This window comes from Rattus rattus, chromosome 2 (assembly GCF_011064425.1).
Source record: "Rattus rattus isolate New Zealand chromosome 2, Rrattus_CSIRO_v1, whole genome shotgun sequence".
Taxonomy (NCBI): Eukaryota; Metazoa; Chordata; class Mammalia; order Rodentia; family Muridae; genus Rattus; species Rattus rattus.
In genome coordinates, this window is record NC_046155.1 from 165753719 (window position 1) to 165777052 (window position 23334).

Consider the following 23334-nt stretch of genomic DNA (forward strand, 5'->3'; position numbering starts at 1 on the left):
AACAAATTAATAAATGTTAAAAAGAGAAAAGGTAGGTAACAGGAAGATACCTGATACAGTCTTTTAACCTGTGGGAGCGTGGGCCTGTAACCCCAGTATTTGGAAGTGGAGATAGGTGGATCGTTTAAGAGCATCCTCAGCTATATAAACAGGGCTCTCGAGTGCAGCCCACACTAGCCTCAAACTGACTGTGGGCTAAGAATGATCTGGAGTTGATCTTCCCACCTTGTTTCTTAAGTGCTGGGATCACGCACAGGCATGGATCACACACAAAGTTTGCACTTGTTCTGATTTGTCTTACAATGCTGGGGCCTTGAGCACGTTAAACAAGGGTTGTACCACTGAGCTACATCCCTGGCCCTTAGTTCTTGTTTTCTGTGACAAGACTTCCTGTAGCCACGCTGGCGAAGAACTTGAGTTCCTCCTGCCTCGACTGCCCATGCGCTGGAGTACAGAGTGCTGAGGTTACCTACATATACCACCACCCTCATCTCAGAGTGCTGTCCCCTCGTACCCTGTGTGCCCATGCTCTGCCCAGCCTGCCTCACACACTGTGTCTTAGAAGGCCTCCCCACCAGTAGGAACCTTTCTGACCTTAATAGAGTTGGGTGCTTGCCCTGAAGTAGATTTCCCAGCTTCCTATTTCCTCCTTCCTGTGTAGCATAGGGCAGCCCTGTGCAGCCTCTGTCCTCTCTTCCAGGCACCAGAGATGTCCAGATGATCAGCTGCGGAGCCGACAAGAGCATCTACTTTCGCAGCGCCCAGCAGGTAAAGTGAGGTGGCCTCCTGGGGAACTAAGGTCAGGAGCTTGTCAGGGGTGCCCTCTGAAGGTCTTGCCTGCCCTGCCAGACCTCGGATGGGCTGCACTTTGTCCGTACCCACCACGTAGCAGAGAAGACCACCTTGTACGACATGGATATTGACATCACACAAAAGTATGTAGCTGTGGCCTGCCAGGACCGCAATGTAAGGTAAGGAGTTCTCTGTGCCCTTTGCTGGCCTGGCCCCAGCTTGCTTCCAGCTTGGCCTAGTAAGATCTTACTTGCTTGCTCACTGTCTTCTCCCTGAGGAGAGACTGCCTGCTTTTTCTCACTGTTCGTCTGCTCCCTGAAAAGCTGGTGAGGCTGACGGACCCAGCCTTTGTTTCTTAGAAGTGTGCTTCAAGCAGGCATGTATCATAGCTGCTGTAATAGCAGGTTCTTAGGAAGCAGAGACGAGATCACCCTTCAAAAGAGCTTATATAGGCAGCCATGTATATAATATGGCAGGGGTCCCGAAGGCAGTGGAGCCCTTCAGTTCCCAGAATATTAGGAAGGTACAGTCTTCTAGTAGTGTGATGAGATTCTTAAAGGGAGAGAGCGCTGGAGTATTAGGAGAGTTAGGGCAGGATACTGTGGCAAACACAGTAGAGTCAGTGGTAGGCCCTTCTATTCCCTGAACACCATACAGCTAACATAGGCAGCATTGAGAGAGCCCCAAAAGGAGAGAGGCCTTTCAGTTCTGTAAGACAAAGTAGGTTTCTGAGGGGCTGAGGGTAGGAGGATTCATGTGCCCTACAAGTTACAAGGCACTGATAAAAGTAGTTATAATTCAAGGTTGTCTCCCAGCCGTCTGAGGGAGGGAGAGAACTCAGCTCTGTAAGAGATGCAACGTCACAGCGGCTCCACTCTGTAGCTAAGAAAGAGCTAAGCAAGATCGGCCTCTTTTCAAGGGGAAGAGAGAGTCAGGATCTTAATCCTCAACATAGCAGTGCCTGCCTGTAATCCCAGCAACTGGGGAAAAACATCGGGAGTTCAAGGCCAGCCTTGGATACATAGCAAATTGGAAGTTGCCATTGGAAGCCTACCGAAGGCCCAGGGTCACAAAGCTGGAGGAGGAGGAGCTCCAGCCAGCTTAGGCAGCAGCCCTGCAGAAGACTTCTGGCTCTCCTGGGACTGTAGGCATGGAGAAGTCACAAACTCATAGCTTACTTAACTGTCTCACTTGAGCTCCTATCTGGGCAGGAGAATGCTGCTGTCACAGTGGGGACCAAGGTAGCCCAGCCCTCCTTCATGAAGCTCACAGTCCATGAAAGGAACAGTGCCCTAGTGGTCAGGGCTGAAATGGAGCCCTGGGACTCATGGGTGGCCTGTAGGAGGAGAATCGGGAGCTATCACAGTTGGCCTGGCGAATGCGTTCTCTGCTTCCTTCGTGGGCTCCTGGCTGGGGCTGGCCCCTAAACTTGCTGTGTGAAAGATGCCAAATCAGCAGTACTCAGGACATGGCTTCTGCTCGAGGTGGGGGCTCCCTCCCAGACATCATAGGCAGGAGGAAGAGGAGGCGTCTAGTACAGAGGGCAGCAGGGCCAGGAGGAAATGGAGGTGTCTCCTGCTCCCACATGACAACCTCACTTTCCCAGGGTCTACAACACAGTGAGTGGGAAACAGAAGAAGTGCTACAAGGGCTCTCAGGGTGACGAAGGGTCCCTGCTGAAGGTGAGTGTGAACCTCAGATGTGCCCCAACACAGCCCCACCCTGCCTCCTCGAGTCTCTGTCCTCGGTGCTTATTACCGTACACTGAGCAGTGCCCACTCAGGCATGGCTAGCCAAGGGCGCTTGAGTTGGAGCGGAAGGAGGACTCCTCTCTTGCTGAGTGGGCTCTAGTTTGACAACAGGGTGTGGCTGGAAGAAGCAGAGACTTTCATTCCTCTCCTGGCTTGTTCTCCCACAGGACAGGTGGGCACTTCTCAGAGACCCTAGACCTAGGGAACTGTTCTGAGGCTCCTGAGCAGTTCCCAGCTGTGCCCGTGTGCCCGTGGGCAGGTGTTTAGTCCTGCTTGGTCATCTGTGAGATGCACAGGAGACCGACCTCCATCTTAGGGCTGTCTGCCATCTCAGTCCTTAGCCCAGGGCCTGGCCACCACCATCTCTGCCCTGGTAGCTACTGATTCTTTACCAGCAAAATGAGAGCAGAGACTCCCGCCCGGCCAGGGTGTCATGAGACGGCCCTGAGTTGATTCCCTGTACCAAGTGTCCAGAACAAGAGGGGTGGTCACTCAGGGTGTACTGAGATGTTGTCTCAGGCCTCCCAATAGGGATAAAGCAAACAGCTCAAGGTGACATGTGCCTCTCCCCTCAGGTCCATGTGGACCCCTCAGGCACCTTCCTGGCCACAAGCTGCTCTGACAAAAGCATCTCCGTGATTGACTTTTACTCAGGCGAGTGTGTTGCCAAGATGTTTGGCCATTCAGGTAGGTGTTTGGCCATTCAGGAAGGTGACTGTCTGTGCCCCCTCCCCTGCTCCCACAGCCTGACCCAGAGTAAGAATGGCCTCTCCTTTACTTGCAGAAATTGTCACTGGCATGAAGTTCACCTATGACTGCCGCCACTTGATCACAGTATCCGGAGACAGGTAGGACAAGTGTGGAGGCTGCCCCTGGGTGGGCCTCACTCTAGAAATAGGTGGGCATGCATCATGGGGAGAGGGGTTCAGTCCCAGCGTACTCTCACTTTGGTCACTGTACACCTTGAGTCATTTCTAGCCCTAAGTTCCAACCAGATCTGTCATTTTCTTGTAATGCTAACAGGTCCTCTCCCCTCTGAGCCTCGGTTTGCTCTATAAGAGAGGTGGCCCCCATCTGTCTGAAAGCACGATGCTGTATCCTGTCCTATGGCATTACTTGGTCCTGGGGAAGGAGGTCTCTTGTTTCTCCCTTTGATTTCTGCCCAAAGCTGTTGAGGCCCCAAAGCAGGCCCTAGATTGCTGGAATGCCTGGACCTTGAGCCAAGGTCCAAAGCCCTTAAACTAAGCCGATGGGGCATCTGTGGGGTAGGATCTTAGCCATGGTGACGCAGGGTCCAGGCCCGACTGTGGCTGTGGCCCGCATGGACGTTGCTCTGCTTTGTGCCCCGGTCTTCGCAGCTGTGTGTTCATCTGGCACCTGGGCCCCGAGATCACCACCTGCATGAAGCAGCACTTGATGGAGATCAACCACCAGGAGCAGCAGCATCTGCCCAAGGACCAGAAGTGGAGTGGCCCTCCCAGGTCCTGCCACCCCCGAGACCAATGAAGTGGCCCTGGCCAAGGAAGCCCTGGCTGAGCCCTCCCTAGCCTTAGCCTGCTGGGATGCCAGACTTTGGAAACTGAGTTCCAAAGACATGCTTACTTAGGACAGGCTTTAAAGTGCAGGGACCTCATGCTTGGTACCAGAAGGCGCTTCCTTCCCATCGATGGAGAAGGGGGGTTAGCAGGGGACTCCAGTGTCACTGAACGTCTCTTACCCTTCATTCACTTCTGAGTCCCATAAACACATTCGTTGCTCAGAATGCTTTGGAGTAAACTCCCACAGTGACTTTTAGTATAGTCTGGCCAACTTGCCCAGGCTGGTCTTAAACTCAAGGCGCTTCTCCTGCTTCAGCCCCTAAGTGTTAAGATTATAGGCATGAACCACGATGCCTGGCTCAGATTCCGATCTGCCACTGAAGGTGTTGGTGGACGCTCATTTTAGCAGGAATGTTCAGAGGTTTCTTTTCTGCTCTGGGTCTATTCCTGCCAGCTCTTCCCCTGGAAACTTTGCCAGGGCCTCCATGCGGGCTCCCAGGTGCCTGTGAGGGATGACTGGGCAAGGCACCAAGGGAATGGGCCTTGTTGGTGCTATGGTTTTGAGGCTAATACCCTTCCTTGGGGCTACCTCCAGAGTCAGAACTGAAACTTTGGACAGACTCCGCTCTAGACAAACCCCTGTCTCGCCCCCTTACCTACGTTGTCTCCTTTCTGTTTCCCTTCCCAGCCAGGAGACCTCTGCATCCACCCCAAGTGAGATCCGTTCCCTGAGCCCTGGGGAGCAGACAGAGGATGAGATGGAGGAGGAGTGTGAACCAGAAGAGACGCTGAAAACACCGTCCAAAGAGAGCTTGGACCCAGGTGAGGGAGCAGGGCCGGGAGCCTTGGGTCAGAACTATTAGTGCAACATTGAGCTAGCCATCTTGGTGATGTCACTGAATGAATCCTAGTCAAGGTTTGCTGGGCCCAGGTAGTCATGTGATGTCAAAAGGAAGATACTTTTCCCATTGAGTGTTGTACACCTGCCCGTTGTCCCAGCATTTAGCCACACAGTGAGCTGAGGCTGGCCTGGGAATGCCTTTAACCCCAAAAGATCTCTGTGAATGCATGACCAGCCTGGTCCACATAGGAAGTTGTTCTAGGACACTCTGTACTACATAGAGAAACTGTCTCAAGAAGAGGAATTTGGCTGAGTGTGGTTGCTCACACATAGAATGCGGCTCTTTGGATGAAGGCGGAGGGTTGCAAGTCCCAGGCCAGCCTGAACTACATAGTCAGTAAGGCTTATCTCAAAACCAGAAAGAAGAGGAAGATCTTTTCCTCCATCCTCTGCCTCTGCTTTCCTTCACATTGCCTTTGTGTGCAGGCAGACTGTCCCCTTTGAGGGGAGAAGAGGCCTCGATTCGCTGTAGGCTTATAAAACTCTGCAGAGAAGTGAGCCCTCCTTCCTAATTCTCAAGCAAAGTTCTGGAGTTGTGATCTGTGTTCCTCAAGTAAATTGTGGCCCGTGTCCAGTCAGTTGCTGTGATCAGCCAGATCCTGCAGGCTAAGACTTAGTCGGCTCTGCTTAGGTGCCTGAGCGTAGTTGAGGACTAAGGGAGCTTCCCCAAAGGGTTTCCCAGGGATGGAGGTGCCATTGTTCTGCAAAGGGTGAACACTAGCTCCATTTGATGAAAAGCTAGCTGTGGGCCTGCTCCCCTGCATCTGCCTATGGTTCCAAGATGGCTGCTCAAGTCCAGGCGTTAGAGCTGGCTAAAGAGGGAAGATAGTCTCTCTCAAAGACGCTCCTGGTGGACCCGTAATCACAGGGGCTCAGGAGGTAGAGACAGGAGAGCAACCTCAGAACCAACCTGGGTACAGACTTCCAGGCTGGCCTGGGACTCGGTGAGCCTGGGAACCTAGCTCGCTAAAAAAAAAGGCTGAGGAAGGAGCTCTGTGGTTAAGTGTTTGCCTGATGTATGTGGATCCTGGGTGCAGTCGCACGCACGCACGCACGCACGCACAGAGGAGGCCATTCCTCAGAGGTCACTTTCAGGCTTCCCACAGTTCTCACTGGCCCTCATGCCTCCAGCTGTAAGGGAGGCTGGAAGCAGAGGCAGAACCGGGTGCCTGTAGAGTGGCTCTCCCCAGGGACAGAAGGACTTCAGCTTCCTGATACAGAATAACAGTATGAGAATTTAGCTGGAAAAAGCCGGTGTAATTTTTCGTGTTATCTCCTCACACTCGTGGTCTGCTGCTCCAGTGACCACTAGGCTGGTGTAGATTGTCAGCCTTCCCCTGAACACTAATATTCTGTGTGCACTGCGGCACACATGCTATTACGGATGGAAGTACGGTGAACTGGAGCCACTTCCTGCTCTGTGCTCCCAGAGACAGCTTATCCGACCATGTATGAGTGGATGTAAAGCAGAAACCTGTCTTTCTGTCTGTCTGTCTTTCACAGCATCCTTGTATAGTTATTTCCCACAAAAGTGGGCATTTAGCTGTTTGCTCTTTTTCTTTTCCTTTTTTGGGGGGTGGATGTGGGGGAAACACAGGGTTTCTTTGTGTACTTCTGGCTGTCCTGGAACTAACTCTCTAGACCAGGCTGACCTTGAACTCACAGAGATTTGCCTGCCTCCGCCTCCTGAGCTGGGATTAAAGGTGTGTGCCATCACCACCCCCGTTCAGTTTTTTTCTAATTCCATACCATATTGAGGAGCTGCACCCACCTTCCTGGGTCACCTACTTGGGCGTTGAGTTTTTTTTCTGAACAGGCACAGTGGATCCTGACATCAGAACATTTTATATTTTAAAAGGGAACCCCAAAAGTGCTCCAAATTCATACGTTATCCAAAATGGTGTGTGAGGCCACACTTGCTTTCCCTGACACTGTGATGTGGATGGAATTCAGGGTGGGCCCTGCACATGCCATGCTCACTCTGCAGCCCAGCCCACCCATGGGGCTAACACTCTGCAGCCCAGCCCACCCATGGGGCTAACACTCTGCAGCCCAGCCCACCCGTGCTCTTGGTTTCGTCTTTTGAAAACAGGCTGTGGTTTTGTAGCCCGGACTGTCCTGGAGCGCTTGCTTCTCCGGCCTGGGCCTCCTGAGTGCTGAGATTATAGGCATGTAGCAGTAGACCCAGCCCTTCTCCCCCAGTTCTTACACTTGGTGAGTCTTATAAGTACCAGTATACCTTAGTATTTAAACTGCCATTTTTCTGACAATTAGTGAGGTTGAACATCTTTTGATCCACCTATGGTCTTTGCGCCACCCTTGTTGGAGAAACTGAGTTGTCAGTGTGGTCTATCTCTGAGGTTGCCTGACCTGTCCTCACGTACCATTGTCTGCAGATCCTCGGTGCCTGCTGACCAATGGCAAGCTGCCACTGTGGGCAAAGCGGCTGGTGAGTGTGCTGGGAGGATGGCCGGCTGGGGAACCCTCCCCACGTGCTCCCTTGAGGGAGTCCTTTCTTCTCTCTGCGTCTCTTTTCTGTGGAGAACCCCCTCGTCTTTGCAGTCTCAGCTGAGACAGCCCTTGGTTCAGACAACCGTCCACCCCATGCCTGCCACTGTCCTCACCATTGGAGGTGGGACGGGAGCTCTCCAAGGCCTGCTCCCCTGTGAAGGGGAGCGGGAGAGGGCGTATACCCCACATTAAGTAAGTAAGCGTGTGGTATGTGGGAGCGACATATGCAAGAGGAAAGGACACTAGAATGGGAAGTAAAGACTGTTCACGGTGTCGGTTTAGTGCCAAGGGGCGTCTGCTGAAGTCTCCAGAGCTGAAGAAGTAGTGACAGGAAAGAGGTCAAGGGACAGGAAGGTAAGAGGCCTAGAAGAGAGGCTGGGGAGCAGGGTCAGAAGGAAATGGGCAGAATCTAGAGGGGTTTCAAAGGAGGGACCATTCAATTGGATATAAGGGAAAGAAGTACTACAAAGACAGTGACGGAGTAGGAGTGGCTGGTACTAGGCTCAGCTAGGAGCCTGTGAGTAGAGACTGGTAGCAGAACCTGGCCTTGAGCCAGGGCTGTGGTACAGGCCTGTAATCCCAGGTATTCAGGAGACTGTCGCAGGACGGTCACCAGGTCAGGGCCTGCGTGCACTGAGGAGTGAGGAAATGACCACCCTGGGCAGCTCACCCTGACAAACACCCAGCATTTGGGAGGAAGGGAAGGAAGGGATGTGAAGTTCATGGACGTTCAAGGCCAGCCTGCGGTATATGTGACTGTCTCTAACAAAATGATGGGTTGGAGGTGACAGTGCTTGTCAGCACTCATGACGCCCTCAACTGTGGTGATGCACATCTGTAGGCCCAGCACCAGAGGGTAAACACGGGATTAGGTCATCCTCTGCTACGTAGCAAGTTCCAGGCCGGCCAGGGACACATGAGAGAGAGCACGAGACCCTGTCTCAGCAACAAGACAGTGGTGAAGAGCCAGCTGGAAATGGGTTGTAGCTCTGCGACGCCTCAGGCCAATTCCCACTACTGCAAGGGCTAAACAAAGGTTCAGGACTTTATTTTATCCCCAAGGCCAAGCCCATGGTCAGGCCTGATCTTCGCAGGCCCCAGCTTCTCCCTGCCCACACTTTACGATGCAGTGATATTCAGCCTGGATAAGATGCTTTCTTTCTTTCTTTCTTCATTTTTTTATTGGTTACTTTATTTACATTTCTAATGTTATCCTCCTTCCCAGTTCCCCTCTGCAAACCCCACCCCCTGTCCCTTCCGCTTACTCCTAACTTAACTCCTTACTTACTCCTAACTTACTCCTTACTTCTAAGCCTCTGTGTTGTCTTTTCCTCAGTCTTCACTCGTGTGGAAATAATTCATCTATTATTGGATTGCTTTATATCTTAATTTCCTGTAAAACAATTTTACTTTACATTGTGAAAAGTTATTTGAGTATTTAAGAAAATTAGCTGAGCAGTGGGTGGTGCACACCTTTAAGCCCAGCACTCAGGAGGCAGGGGCCGGCAGATCTCTGAGTTCCAGGCTAGCCTGGTCTATAGAGTGAGTTCCAGGACAGCCTGGGATACACAGAGAAACCCCACCTTGAAAAGACAAAACAAAACCTTCAGTGGGGTTTTTCCTATCCCTATTTCACAGACAGGAAATTTGAGGCCCAGAGACATTAAGTGCCTATTCAGCTGTCTCCCAGTTGCTCATTAGAAAATGTAGAATTGGGGGCTGGAGAGATGGCTCAGTGGTTGAGAGCGCTGACTGCTCTTCCAGAGGTCCTGAGTTCAATTCCCAGCAACCACATGGTGGCTCACCACCATCTGTAAGGGGATCTGGCGCCCTCTTCTGGTGTGTCTGAAAACAGCTACAGTGTACTTGTATGAATAAAAATTAATTAAAATTTTTTAAAAACGTATGCTAAAAAAATAAATAAATAAATAAAAGAAAATGTAGAATTAACACAAACCACAAGTGTGTCCTCTCCAGCAGCAGCTTTGGTGGGAGACTCAGTGGGTAGGATAGGAGGAGCGGGGCTGTGTTTGGGTGTGTTCGAGTGATGGCTGACAGAATCTTTTGGTGAAATACAAGTGACATGGGAGGGACAGGACACATCATGAGAAGAATGACTGCCAGTTTGGGGCTTAAGGAACTGCAAAGCATCATTGGGGCTGGTGAGACTTCAGGAGGGCAGCTAAGGGGGAATCAGAAGTAGAGCCCCCAACATAGTAACTCTGAGACGCCCATGTGGAGAGATGGCAAAACCTTGGTAAGGGTTCCGAGCTGGCCTGGTGGCTTACACCTGTAGTCCCGGTTCTTGAGAGCTGGGTCAGAGAGAGAGGTGGGGGAGGGAGGGAGGGAAGCAGGGAGGGGAGGAGGGAGGAGGAGGAGGAAGAGGAGGAAGAGGAGGAGAGGGAAGGAGAGAAGGGTGGTAGCAGGGAAGGTAGATAGGTTTGGGATGGAGGCTCATAATTTCGGGAAGCTGTTCTCTTGAAGGGTTGTAAAGCCAGGAGACAGCAGCAGATCTGTGTAGTCCTTGTTGAAAGTAGCAGACCAATGGCTATGGCTAGCTGCCTGATTATTGTCCCTGTCCCTCAAGCTAGGGGATGATGATGTGACAGACAGCTCAGCCTTCCACGCCAAGCGCAGCTACCAGCCACATGGCCGTTGGGCAGAGCGGGCTGAGCAGGAACCCCTCAAGACCATCCTGGATGCCTGGGCCCTGGATTCCTACTTTACACCCATGAAGCCTGGAAATCTTGAAGACTCTGTTCTGGACTCAGTAGAGCCACAAAACCTGGCAGGCCTGCTAAGTGAGGTACAGCCAGTCCCCCAAGCCCACCAGCCGTCCCCTGTACTGTGGCTGCTCACTTGGGTGAGGAGAGTGAGTCACGGGATGGTGGAGGGCAAACAAGCAATCTTTGGGAGTGGGTCACTCAGAGGTTTGACCAAGCTCTTCAAGCTTGGGTCCCAGGATAGACTTCTCTTCTAAATGGGGAGCGCTCAAGTGGGTGAACCCTAGATTAGCCCCTCCCTGCCTCTGACCTGAGGTAAGAGGCTTGCCTCTCTTGTCTTAGTTTTCCAAATAATGGTTCTATTGCCTCAGAGGACTCACAGATGCAGGGCTCGGACCTTACTCTTCCTTCCTCGGGGGCAGTCCTTCCCATGCTCATGCATACATTTCCTCTTTGCTGTGGTACAGTGCTCACCAGAGAATGGACACATGGCCCCGGGAGAAGGCCTGGTGAGCTACCTTTGTCACTCAGAGGTACTTGCCACCTACATCCCCACAGAGCATGTTCTACCTCCTGACCCCGAGTCAGTACCCACGCACCCCACTGAGGGAGCCCATGTTCTCACTTCTCATGAACTGGTTTGCCTGATTTGTTGTGTTTTGAGACAGTCTGATCGTGTAACTCTGGCTAGGCAGGAACTCATTACATAGACTAGGCTGGCCGTGAGCTCAGAGACCGTCTATCTCTGACTCTGGGTGCTGGGGCCTTGTGTGTGTGCCGCTGAGCCTGTCCGGTTAGTGCTTTGCTTATTCTTGGTTGTCCTGTAAACAGACAGAGGTTAGGCCTCCTCTGGCCTTAGGCCAAACTACACCTTATCTGTAAAGGGGCTGCTTTTGCCAACATCGGGGAGGAGGTCTGGCCAAGGGCTGACTTCACACTGTCTCTAATGTGGTGTCTGGCAGTGGTGTCCGTGGGGTCACTCCTCTGCCACTTGTGCATAACCGCTGGAGGCATTCAAGGACCTGGGATGAATCTGGCTACCTCAGAATGGCTCTGCTCTTCACTCCTAGTCAGGGAGCCCCAAAGAAGACAGCCGAGGACACCCCTCCTACCTGCCTCTACAGAGGGAAGGCACTGAGACAAGAGAACTCATCCTCTGCTCCCCAGAGGTGGAAGTGACAGTTACAGGGATGCACAGGTGAATGTCCTATGCACCACAGGGAGCCGTAGTTGCAGAGAGGGGGCCCTGGTGAGAGGCCCTACCTGGAAAAACTGTTCTCCCAGTGGCTTGTGTGAGTGGACATGGGAGAGTTGAGAGGCTCTCTCAGACAGACTCAGCTGCAGCCTCATTTTCCTCGGTTCAGTCCTGGGTTGGATGAGGGGTGTTGTTTGGAGGCAGGAGAGGCTGGGGTGTGCTCTGGGAGAGGGTGTGGGCCTCATGGTTGCGGGCAAGGCCAGATCTTCATTGCCTGTATAACCCCACCCTGACGGTGTTGCAGGGAGTATTATGAGGAGGCAGAGGCAGGACCTGAGGACCAGCAAGGTGACTCCTATCTCAGGGTCTCCTCCGTCAGTTCAAAGGATCAGAGCCCTCCTGAGGGTGAGTGGGGAGCAACCAGGCACCCTCATGGTCTGCAATGGCCTCTGGGCACTGGTAGAGGCCGGGATCCAGTTTTCTGATGTTGATAATGCCACAGAAAACAAAGGCGTTCCTGACAGTACCTGAGTATGCTAAGCCACTCGCTGAGCACCCAGCTCTGCCCCTGCTTGATTGGGGGACTTTGCTGGACCAAAGAATGTAGGGGATACATATAGATCACCCCATCCTCCAGATGGGAAACAAATTCCGAAGCATCTGGAGTGGGCCGTCTCCCCTCGGGCAGGCTCCTGACCCCCCTCTCTCCCTTCAGACTCAGGGGAGTCAGAGGCTGAACTGGAGTGCAGCTTTGCTGCCGCCCATGTCTCAGCTCCTCGAACGGACCCTGGCCCTCACCTCACCATGACAGGTAAGCCAGGTAAAGGTTCCTATCAGCCCTGAGCCTCAGTTTCCTCAATGGAAGACTGCCATTTCCTTCTCAGCCTGGTAGCAACCAGGAGTGTGGCAGGCAAGTCTGGATTTCTCCATTGTCAAGCGTCGCCTGCTGTGACTCAGTGCTGACAACTCTCCACCCTGCCTCCCATCCAGAGCACTCAAGTACAGACGAGCTTGCCCAGCCTGGGGTGCCGGGCTTGGGCAATGGCTCCTTACCCCAGACGCCTGAGCAGGAGAAGTTCCTCCGCCACCATTTTGAGACTCTTACTGATGCCCCTGCTGAAGGTAGGACCTGACTTGCACCCTGGTGTGTGTGTGTGTGTGTGTGTGTGTGTGTGTGTGTGTGTGTCTGTATGTCTGTCTTGCACCCTGGTGTGTATATGTGTCTGTCTAGTGCCAGGCACAGTGTGGGTGTTCTTGAGCAGTCTTCCATGGTCAGGTGGTGAAAGATGGGTAAGAGAGCAGACAATTTGGCCCCTCCATTCATACCTAAGGCATCTGAGATGTCAGCAGTCCTGAGGGCCCATGGGTGTCTTCCTAGAGCTCTTTCCTGGATCACTGGGAGACATAAAGATCTCAGAGACTGATGACTATTTCTTCAATCCCCGGCTGAGCATCTCCACACAGTTCCTCTCCCGCCTCCAGAAGACCTCCAGGTAGAAGCTAGAAACTACCTATGCTCCCCTCTTTCTACCCCAGCCCCAGGTAGAAACACCCCCTCAGTTACCCTAGGATAAGGTTATGTGAGCGTGCCTTTCCCACCTGGCTTCCTCCCCAGGTTCCCTCCCCGGCTGCCCCTGCACCTTATGAAGTCTCCAGAGGTTCAGCCTGTGGGCCAAGGGGGCAACCAGCCCAAAGCAGGGCCCCTGAGAGCAGGTACTGGCTACATGTCCTCAGATGGGACCAATGTGAGTATTGGGGTCACTCTCTCAGGACACAGGGCTGCAAGCCAGGAGGCCTTCTCTTACCAAGAGCTGTGCTTGCAGGTCCTCTCTGGGCAGAAGGCTGAAGAGACTCCAGAGGCCTCGTGTCTACCAAGTAAGTCTCCCTAATCCTAGAGGAACAGCCCTGGGTACCCAGCGGAGCCATGGGAGTGTCTGTTCAGATTTGAAACTTTTTTAGGAGGCAGGGGTGCAAGTGAACCATCTACTTCTTTTACAGCCCCTCCCATCACAGGCCTGGCATCCTGTGTCCCTCCTTCCTCAGTGACACCCACAGACAGGAAGCCTCCAACACCCACGTCTGGACTGACCACAGGCCGGGAGCAGAGTATTCCCGCCCCATCTCCGTGTTCTTACCTGGAGTCCACAACAAGCTCACATGCCAAGATGACTCGCAGCACCTCTCTCGGGGACGGTGAGGGCCCTGTGACAGGCGAGCTACCCAGGCCACTCCACAAGCCCGTATCCCCCGGCCAGGAACCCCAGGCCGTTCCCACTACAGTAGCACTCACTTCTAGTGTCAAAGGCCATGAGCCTGCACTGCCTGCTTGGGGCAACCATGAGGCCCGAGCCAGCCTGAGACTGACCTTATCCAGTGTCTGTGAGCAGCTCCTCTCTCCACCGCAACTGGAGCCACCCACCACACCTGTGTGGTCTCAGGAAGCTGTGGATGTCCCACCTAGTATGGCAGTCACAGTAGCCAGCTTCTCAGCACCCAGCCCTGCAGACATGAGCACCCTGGGACTCCACAGTTCTGTGTTTCTTCCAAAGACCTCAGCCTCTGGGCCCCTCACCCCTCCTGCCCACCCCAACAGCCTCCAACTTCTAGAGACCAGGTCTAGGATGCCTGGCAGCACCCCTGCTCTCCTGGAGCCCACTCCTGGTGAGTACTGCCCTTGGGAGGCGACTAGAGCCTTAGCCTATCCCCTGTGCTGCTTGACTCACCTTCCCAAGTGGGACACTCAGCCTGGCCACTGGGGAGGGCCAGGTTCACTGTTCACCCATCCATCCCCTCATTTACATAGTCGGTGAGCACATGCTGGCCTTTGTTCCAGCTCCTGCTCCTGCATACATGAGACACAGTAGCAAACAGCAAAGGTTGATTCCTACCCTAGGGGAGAAGCCCAGACAAACACCTTAAGTGTCAAGCATATCATGGTGATAGAAGCTAGTGAGAACAATAAGAGAAGGGGCCAGCAGTGCAGCTTAAGTTTCAGGGTGGCAGCAAAAGGTTTTAGGAGATAGGTAACGACCGGCAGAACCCTATGGGAAAGAGGAGCCTAGGGGCCGGAGACAGTGGTCCAGGACAAGCAGTCTTTTAGCCTGGCCAGCCACCTGGCTTGTCTTGGGCCATCTAGAAAGTCAAAGTATCCTAGCCATTTACTCCTCTCTACGCCTAGATGCATCGAGTGGGAGCCCAGACAGCCCTGGACACTGTGGGGAGCCTGGGCGCCGAGCTGAAGTCCCACCCCCAGGACCCCTTGAGCTAGACAGTGTGGAATCAGTCTTGTACAGGCTGCAGACTGCCTTCCAAGAAGCCCTTGACCTTTACCGAATGGTAAGCCAAGGAGCCCAGGGCAGGGTGGGACAATGGAGAGGGCTCCCTGACACAACCTGGATGTCCTCTAACAAGTTTGCCACCCCTTACAGTTGGCCTCCAGCAACCAGCTAGGTGCGGAGCAGCAGCAGGCACAGACTGAGCTGGCCTCCGCCTTCCACTGGATCCACCACCAGCTGGAAGCCAGCAACTGTATGGGTGCAGCTAGCGTGGCCCCACCCCTCACACTGCCTAGCCCAGGCCCTCCCTCCCCACCTACACTTTGTCCCCTGGCCAGCCCAAACCTGCAGGCTCTGCTGGAACACTACTCGGAGCTGCTAGTGCAGGCAGTGAGGAGGAAGGTGAGGGGCGACTGAGAGCCTGCAGCCCCTCTACCAAAGCCCTGCTGCCCCAGAGAAATAGATTTGTAAGCAAATAAACTGACAGTTGTTTCCTGGAACCTGTCCTGTCTGTAAAGCTCTCTTCAGTGGAGGCAGAGGGCAGAGGGCAGAGGGCCCCCTGCATGGATGAAGCAGCCTGGAGACTCATTAGCTCCAGGCCCCGTTCTGTGGACCTGCTGACAGGGGACATGGGACTAGCCATAATGCATGACCTGGCTTCTCATGTATTCCATCCCTAGCAAACTGAGCTCTGCAGGGGTCATACTCTGCCCACTGGAGTCCAGCTGTGCCCTGGGGAGGAACTAACTTTAACCTGTGGGTGCTTACAAATTCACTGGGGTCACTGTGGTCACAGCAGGTCTGGACTTGTCCTCAGTATACTACTGGCCAACAGCCAGCCCACAGCTAAGTCCACACTGGATCCTGCAGGGTCCCATTGCTGTTGTCCTTCCTGCAACAGGGAGCAGAAATCAATACCCACTGAACAAACACTGATGGGCAGCAGACCCAAACCTCTCAGGTGCTGACCTGTGCTGCCTTCACTAGGGAGAGGACTGTCTACCCTTGTTCCTTGAGACACCAGTTCCCTCAGGCAGTATATTCCTAAGAAGGACAGTCTCATGACCACATACACTGCCATGTCCCTGTAAAAGGGACTCTAGCGGAGAGGTCTATTGCACAGAGCCAACACCCAGCTTCATCTCATCCACTCTTATGAAGGTCCACAGGCCTGATCTGGGGGCAGTCATGGTAGCTCTAACAGCCACCAGGCAGTGGTGGTGCACACCTTTAATCCTAGCTCTCAGGAAGCAGAGGTGGGCAGGTCTTTGTGACTTCAAGGTCAGCCTGGTCTACAGGAGACCAGGGCTACTTGAAACTTGTTTTGAAAAACAAGCAGCTTTGTTGTTGGACCTTCGTGCAGCGCAATAGCTTGCCTCCAGGTGTCTGCTGGCATGGTAGCAGGCATAGGGCTCCTCATTAGTGTCAGCCTGTCCACTCATTTCTGTGCCCCAGACCCACCCTTCGCTCCCCATACCAGGACTGTTCCTAGTTAGTGAGACACCAACCTGCACCCGGGACATCAATCATGAATTTGTGTCTGAGATGGAGCCACTTCAGCCCCATTTCTCCGTTAGCTCAGCTGACACTCGGAGCCTGCCAGCTGCTACCTCGGGACCATTTACATGTGCACCCTTGGCTGACCTAACACTGCACGTGTAGCCAGTGGAGATCAACACACACTTGCCAGGGGGCACACCTGCAATTCTGTCCTTCCTACCACTTGGGAGGTAGAGATGGAGGATCAGGAGTTCAAGGCCAGCCTCAGCTACACAGGTTTGAGACCAGCCTGGGTTGCATCTGACTCAGCACCAAAAACCAACAGGCTGAGTGGCTCCAGGTCTCCCAGAGGACCTGAGTTTATTCTTTTTTTTTTTTTTTAAAGATTTATTTATTTACTATATATAAGTACACACTTCAGATACACCAGAAGAGGGCATCGGATCTCTTTTCCTTTTTTTTTTTTTTTTTTTTTTTCAGAGCTGGGAACCGAACCCAGGTCCTTGCGCTTGCTAGGCAAGCGCTCTACCACTGAGCTAAATCCCCAACCCTGGCATCAGATCTCTTTACAGATGGTTGTGAGCCACCATGTGGTTGCTGGGAATTGAACTCATAACCTCTGGGAGAGAAGTCGGGTGCTCTTAACCGCTGAGCCATCTCTCCATCCCCTGAGTTTATTCGTAACACCCACATTGGGTGGTTCACAACCACATTGGATTCATGGAGCTCCAGCGCCTCTGGGCCCCACACTCACATGCACCTTTGCACGGACACGTGCACACACAAGTAATATGTTTCAAAGGCTCATTGAGAAGTGGCTTTTGCCCAGGTCCTACAGAGATTTGGTGGCAAAGAACAGCATGCAGAGGAGCTTGGAACCCTCATGAGCTAATCAGCTCTCAGTTGGATTCACCAGTCTTTAGCATGTGAGCCTTTCCGGGGGACACTTCATACTCATAACACAGGAAATGCAAAGAAACCCTTCCTGGGCAGGGGATATAAAGAGTGCAGGCCCAGCATACACCAAGCCCCCCAGGGTCCAGCCCTAGCACCACATAGAGTGAGTATGGTGGTACATGCCTGCAATCCCAGCACTTGAGAAGCGGTGTGTAGGCATACATTTTTTGCAGCCTATTTTAATGAATGTTCAACCTCTCCTCTAGCCCACCAGAGGCAGTGGAAGAGAAAAGTTATTAGGATATGTGGGAAGTGGACCTGTTTAGCAATAGTTCGGAGGCAAGCTCAACCTTTGTCAACAGCTCAGTTCCATAACAAACACCAAACACAGTTCAGCGGCTGCAGTGCAGTCCTCTTGGCAGGCAGACGTCACACATGAACCACAACTGCCGATCAATCCTGAAGAAACCGCAACGCTTGCTGAATGGTACCACAAGAGCAACTCAACTACGCTACGTAACGTGAACCAATGCATGCGCGTCATAGCGAAGAAGATCAAAGTGGAGCAAACCAAACCAATGCTGGGTGGTGTCTCCCATCGGCTGTGGGGTGGTGTCTATACTCCATCACACGGCCTTTCCCCTCTGCTATAGTAAACAGCCTTCACCTGTGTGCCCCAGCAAACCCTCATCTGACAATGACCAACTTTCCAACAAACCAGAAGTTTCCACTTCGGCGGAGCCAGGAGGATCGTTAATTCAGTACCATTCTTGGCTACATAGTAAGGTGGAAGCCAGCCTGGGATACATAAGACCCTCTCTGTTCTATTTTGTTTATAAAGGGGAGGGAGCGAGAAGGCTTAGCAAGTAAAGGCATCTGCAACACAGCCTGGTGCCCCGAGTTCAACCCCTTGAATCCTCATGTCTTAGGGTTTCTGTTAGTGTGATTGAATCAAAACAAAACAAAACAAAACAGTCACAAAGACGGTGCGTCCATTGGGGAGGAAAGGGTTTATTTCACTTCCGCATCACAGCATCATCATTCAAGGGAGTCAGGAACTGACGCCAGAGCCAGAGAGGGGTGCTGCTCACTGGCTTGTTCCTCTTGGCTTACTCTGCCTTCTTCCTTATAGAACCCAGGGCCACTCGCCCACGGGTGTCAATCACCCAGGGATCTGGGCCTGCCCACATCAATGAAGAAAGTTTACCAGAGGCTTGCCCACTGACCAATTTGGTGAGGGCATTTTCTCAATCGAAGTTTCCTCTTCCCAAGTGACTCTGGTTTGTGCCAAGTTGATATAAATACAGCCAGCATACCACATACAAGGTGGAGATTGAACCAATTCCTATGGTTTGTCCTTTTGGGTTCTTGTGTATGCCCTCCCACCACCACTACCACCAAACATTAAAAATGAAATGTAAATGTACCTTTTCTTCCCAGCAAGCCTTCGTAATGACTATTCCCTCTGGCTGGAACTGGGGATTCATTTTCCTCCTCAGCTATGTAAGATCAGCTTGGCCTACATGAGACCCTCTACTGAGATGGCTCAGGGGTAAAGGCCCTTGGCATGCAAGCTGGATGGCGGGCCCCACACAAACCTATAGGCAAGATTAGAATCTTCTTTTGGTTCCAAGAATTCTGCTCTCCCAGTTTTGCCTATCCCAGCTTGGATTACTCTGTTCTTCATGAATTGACTATTCTGGGTGTCACTGCTCTCTCCTTTGTGGCCCCACACACTGTGCTCATTTTCAGTACTGAACTAAGTAAGGTCTGCCTATAGTTAGACTTCTAGTCTAGAACTCCATTCAGAAGACTGTCAGAGAGACTAGAGAAAGTAGCTGTGAAGAGAGTGTTCACAATTCTGAACTTAGTTCAGACATCAGAGAAGGAGCAGTCCAGAACCGCCCACCCACTGTGGATGGGAGGAGCCCCGACAATCAGTAGGAACTGGGCTGTTGACAAACCAGCATTTTACAGCCCTAGGCCAGAATGATGCCATGTCATCTTTGGAAATCTAAAGATCAGAGAGAGAGAGCACGTGCATGAGTGAAAGCTTGAGGACGCACAGCCCCATCTTTATTTTTGCCTTTAACTACTAGTTTGCTGTCATCCTACACCAGTGGCACAAAACAATCACAGCTGTCCCCACCCGCATCCTCGGACAGCTGCTGTGATTTGAATAACTAGGCAGGCTGATGGACGTCCAGGGGACTGATTTGCCTGGTAAACAGTCCCTAGAGTCCGTGGCCCTTCCAGGCCTGGGGCCATGTGTCTTTTTGATCTCCATCCCCAGGAGCAGCCTAAGCTCTTCTCTCACTCAAGCCTCCTTGGTGGGGAGGGGAGGGTGTTCTCCAGTGTCTCTGTACCCTGGAGATGGCACAGTTGCCTGGGAGCCTGGCCTAGAGAAGGAGCCATGATGGCAGGCCCCAGCAGGGGTAACCAGAGCCAGCTAAGGCTGCTCCCCAGGCTTGTCCCAAAATTTGCATGAGAACGAATGAGGCTTCCATGGGTCTCTGGATTTCACCTAGTTCTGGGGCGGAGGTCTGACAGGCAGCAGACAGAGGAGGCAGCTCTGTGAAGTACCGTCCTGAAAGCAATGCCCCGAGTCTTTCTTGTGAGGAGTCGGCGTCCACAGCCACCTAACTGGAGCCACCTTCCTGACCAGCTCCGGGGAGATACCTATGTCCCAGGTATGCACCTATCTGGGCCTGGAGGCGAGGGCTTGGGAGGCACGGGGTATCACCATCTGGCTTCTCTTCCCAGACTGCAGCAGCCCGGCAGTGCCACCAGCACACAGCTCTTCTGGTCTGAGAGACACGTGGGCAGCGGTGAGTCTGCTGCTGGCAGTAAGACAGGGATGGCTCTCCCCTCACACACAGAAAGCTGGCTGCCCTCACTCCAGGTCTCCCACACATGCTCTCCGGCCCATCGTCGCTCTTCCCTTGGCATCACTCCCTTCCCAGCAGCCAGCTCATTCCAGTCTCAGTTAGGACCCCTATTCCTAGGGTAGATGGGCAGCTGTAAGGCCCTGCTCCAGGGGTCTGTGTCCAGCGGGTGCAAACAAGATTCCAAAAACTATGTAGAACACTAGATAAAGAGGGGAGGGGGCTCTGTTACCTTAACCTCCCAGGAGTAGGTTAGCTGTGCTGGCTTTGGAAGGAGGGACAATACTAGTCAGAATTCAGTGTGTGGTCACTTGAGCATCTGAGAGGCAGGCACTGACTAGGTGTTGAGGGTCCGGCAGGAGGGACAGAAGTCCACTTCCTCACAGAGCTTCTTTCTGGTGGGAGCTGGAGGCAGTCAATAAAACTAAGAGAGCTCCTATCAGACGAGTATGTTCTGGGTATGGAGGGACATGGCGGTCAGAGTGAGACTGGTTAGGGAAGGTTTTGGGGAGAGGGTTGCTGCAGCTGCCCCCACTACTCACAGACCCTCTTCTAGCCGCTCTTCAGTCTGGGCACACCACAGACTGCAGAATAGCAACGGCTGGACAAGATCCAGCTGGTCATACTAACCCTACACCCTCTGGCAGTCCTCACAGGGAACACTGACCTCTGCTCCCAAGGGCCCTGGGACACTCGGCTGCCCACTGTGCCCCAAGGCCTTCCCGCTGCAACGCATGCTGACTCGGCACCTCAAATGCCACAGCCCAGCAAGGCGCCACGTGTGCCACTATTGTGGTAAAGGCTTTCACGATGCCTTCGATCTCAAGCGTCACATGAGGACTCACACTGGTGAGCAACAGCAGGGACACCAGATAGCAATGGTGATGGAATGACAGAGGCAGATACATGGGATGTGGGGTTTCCCGGGATCAGGGATTTACGGCAGGGACACAGGCAACAAGACACACAGTGTTCCTCACAGGAGTGAGTATAAAGGTGGCACCAAGGAAGAGGCCTGGCAAGGGTAGAGATGGGTGCTGGCTACAGAACTCAGGTTCGGGGTCAGCCAGACTTCTCGGTGGGTAAGGCCATTGATGGCAAGTCTGATACTGAGTTAAATTCCCAGGATCCTGGGGTTGGGGATTTAGCTCAGCGGTAGAGCGCTTGCCTAGCAAGCGCAAGGCCCTGGGTTCGGTCCCCAGCTCCGAAAAAAAGAAAAAAAAGAAAATTCCCAGGATCCAGGTTGTGTAAGGAAAGAACAGACTCCACACACACCACCACACACACCAAAATGCAATTAAAAATTCAGCCAGGCCTGGTGGTACTTGCCTTTAATCACTTGGGAAGCAGAGGAAGGCACATGTCTGAGTTCCAGGCCAGCTAGGGCTACGCTGCGAGACCTTGTCCATCAGGCTGCAGATTCAGAGCAGTGAAGGGAACTCGCCATGCTGCTAAGGCCCCTCCCTCTCTCAACAGACACTTCCTGTTGAGGGATGGAGGGGATACATGGCCTAGCTCCTGTTGCCTTAGGTAGGGGTAGCAGATGGCTAGTGGGCCACAAACATAAGTGGACTAAGGGTGGGGAGTGCAAGGGAAGGGCTCCCAGGCCCTTGCTCTCTCTGCTTATCCCAACAGGAATACGGCCATTCCGCTGCGGAGCTTGTGGGAAAGCTTTCACACAACGCTGCTCCCTTGAAGCTCATCTTGCCAAGGTGCACGGGCAGCCAGCCAGCTACGCTTACCGGGAGCGCAGGGAGAAGCTGCACGTATGTGAAGACTGTGGCTTCACCAGCTCTCGGCCTGAGGCTTATGCACAGCACCGCACCCTACACCGCAGCACAACCTGATATACTGACTGCTCTCCTACCCACAAGACAAATAAACACCGGAAACACTAGTATGGAAACTGGGCATTTATTACAAATGGAGGAAGGAACGGTCACTCAGTCCAGCGGTGGCCGCAGTGTGGGGCGGTGCATACATAGTACAGGCGCATGGCGTCCTGGCAATAAGAACGTTCAGTCAGGGTCCGGACCCAGAGCATAGTGTGAGGCCCAAAAGAACAATCAAAGGAACTTTCCCAATCTTGATTCGAAGACATAGGATCGGCCCAAAACTGGTGTCCCCACCCCCCGGGGGGGAAGGGGGCGCACCCAGCCACCAAGAAAGAGGTTAGCCACTCACCTCAGCTCGGGCACTGTGTGACTGGAAGAACACTGCCTCCTTGTGGCCACACCTGAGGGGATGGTTCAGTTACTGAAAATGTGAAAGACCCCTCTGTGGACAGCCACTCCTCTTTCCCTATGCCAGCTGTACACTCACTTCTGGCACGGGTGGTCCTCGGTCCGGGGCAACGTAGGGTCCTGGGACACGTCTGCGATGATCTGGGTCAGCTCGCTGCAGGGATGGGGAAGTAATTACGGTCAGACCCGGTATCCTAACACGTTACCCGTACCCCGAGCCAGGGTCCCGCCACTCACTCCACTTCGTGCGTGATTTTGTTGACGTAGATGCAGCTGTTGTCGGCTTCCTGCTGGTAATCGCAATTCCGGCACTGCAGACGGGAGAGCGTGGCGGGAAGAGAGTATCACAAACAGATCAGATCCGCAACAAGACTGGACGGGAGGATAGGGTGATCCAAGGAGGGGATGGACAAGATGGGAGAGAGGGTGTGTTGAGGGGTAGTCAAGAGGCGAAAGTGGAGGGAGCCAGCAGGGAGCGCGCAGGGAAGGCGCGAACTCGCTGGCTAGAGGGCTGCCGGCACTCACCGCGTACAGCAGAATGCGATTCTCCTTGTCCTCCTTGGGGTACAGCATGTTATTACTGTGGGGAGGGGAAGTCAGAGGTCAGCCCTGAAGTCAATCCTCACGGCCTTCCCACACCTGCTGCCCGGGTCTCACCATTCCTGGCAGAACCGAATACCCACGAAGCCAGGCTCGTACGTCCCGTCAGGTTCCATAGCGACTGGGCTGATTAGCTTTCTGCGCTTGCGCGGCCGCGCTACGGACCGCGGGAAGGGTCGGATCGCGTAGCTGCACTAAAATGGGGCGGAGCTGCGCGCACGTGAGGGCTCCTTATCTTACGGATGTCTGGCTGACGGCTTGCGTCAATCCTTTGATACCCTCTGGTACTCCCGATGATTTCGGAACCTTGCTTCACAACTCCGAGTGGTTTGGATTTAGGACAAGGGCTAGGACTGTGACGCGCAACGTCATCCACAAGGCGCTGAGCATAAACGGGAGAAGCCGCCGCTCTCTTCTTGGCCCAAGGCCAGTGCACATGCGCCGAGCGGACACTCGGCGGACCAGGATAACTCCAGCCATTCTCCCCGGCGTCGGCCTCCTCCGCCCGCCTCGCTTGCTTCCC

General features: G+C 53.4%; 3 protein-coding genes across 5 annotated transcripts in view; 2 read left to right on the top strand and 1 right to left on the bottom strand.

Moving 5' to 3' along the window:
* Wdr62 (WD repeat domain 62) overlaps positions 1–15186 on the top strand; it is a 38955-nt gene extending 23769 nt beyond the window's left edge. The window contains exons 14-33 of one of the 3 annotated variants that reach the window (XM_032893955.1): positions 701–768; positions 850–971; positions 2399–2474; positions 3119–3230; positions 3328–3391; positions 3902–4024; positions 4770–4903; positions 7379–7431; positions 10081–10299; positions 10684–10749; positions 11287–11414; positions 11716–11816; positions 12127–12231; positions 12402–12533; positions 12790–12904; positions 13027–13156; positions 13235–13286; positions 13410–14072; positions 14590–14747; positions 14840–15186. In XM_032893955.1, coding sequence (XP_032749846.1) covers positions 701–768; positions 850–971; positions 2399–2474; positions 3119–3230; positions 3328–3391; positions 3902–4024; positions 4770–4903; positions 7379–7431; positions 10081–10299; positions 10684–10749; positions 11287–11414; positions 11716–11816; positions 12127–12231; positions 12402–12533; positions 12790–12904; positions 13027–13156; positions 13235–13286; positions 13410–14072; positions 14590–14747; positions 14840–15103 — 2885 coding nt within the window. In that variant the 3' untranslated portion in view covers positions 15104–15186. The remainder of the gene's footprint in view (positions 1–700; positions 769–849; positions 972–2398; positions 2475–3118; positions 3231–3327; positions 3392–3901; positions 4025–4769; positions 4904–7378; positions 7432–10080; positions 10300–10683; positions 10750–11286; positions 11415–11715; positions 11817–12126; positions 12232–12401; positions 12534–12789; positions 12905–13026; positions 13157–13234; positions 13287–13409; positions 14073–14589; positions 14748–14839) is intronic. The other 2 variants (XM_032893956.1, XM_032893954.1) reach the window with 2 other exon arrangements.
* Positions 15187–19659: 4473 nt separating this feature from the next.
* Ovol3 (ovo like zinc finger 3) lies at positions 19660–21855 on the top strand. Its single transcript, XM_032893959.1, has 4 exons — positions 19660–19773; positions 19847–19911; positions 20616–20817; positions 21604–21855. Exons 1-4 carry the CDS (start codon positions 19680–19682, stop codon positions 21813–21815), a joined length of 573 nt encoding a protein of 190 aa, XP_032749850.1. The 5' UTR covers positions 19660–19679; the 3' UTR covers positions 21816–21855.
* A 13-nt stretch (positions 21856–21868) lies between these two features.
* On the bottom strand, positions 21869–23311 carry Polr2i (RNA polymerase II subunit I). Its single transcript, XM_032893958.1, has 6 exons — positions 22869–23311; positions 22737–22791; positions 22449–22522; positions 22291–22365; positions 22153–22204; positions 21869–21970 (listed from the first exon to the last, which is right to left on the bottom strand). Exons 1-6 carry the CDS (start codon positions 22925–22927, stop codon positions 21908–21910), a joined length of 378 nt encoding a protein of 125 aa, XP_032749849.1. The 5' UTR covers positions 22928–23311; the 3' UTR covers positions 21869–21907.
* Between the last annotated feature and the right edge of the window lie 23 nt (positions 23312–23334).

What these genes read in the sequence shown, in the direction of transcription:
- Ovol3 (XM_032893959.1), top strand. Translation starts at nt 19,680, where the DNA reads ATGCCCCGAGTCTTTCTTGTGAGGAGTCGGCGTCCACAGCCACCTAAC. An exon ending in TGAGAGACACGTGGGCAGCG is followed by an intron (nt 19,912 to 20,615) that starts GTGAGTCTGCTG and finishes ACCCTCTGGCAG; the next exon opens with TCCTCACAGGGAACACTGAC. An exon ending in TCACATGAGGACTCACACTG is followed by an intron (nt 20,818 to 21,603) that starts GTGAGCAACAGC and finishes TTATCCCAACAG; the next exon opens with GAATACGGCCATTCCGCTGC.
- Polr2i (XM_032893958.1), bottom strand. Translation starts at nt 22,927, where the DNA reads ATGGAACCTGACGGGACGTACGAGCCTGGCTTCGTGGGTATTCGGTTC. An exon ending in ATCGCATTCTGCTGTACGCG is followed by an intron (nt 22,523 to 22,736) that starts GTGAGTGCCGGC and finishes TCCCGTCTGCAG; the next exon opens with TGCCGGAATTGCGATTACCA. An exon ending in GAGGACCACCCGTGCCAGAA is followed by an intron (nt 22,205 to 22,290) that starts GTGAGTGTACAG and finishes CCATCCCCTCAG; the next exon opens with GTGTGGCCACAAGGAGGCAG.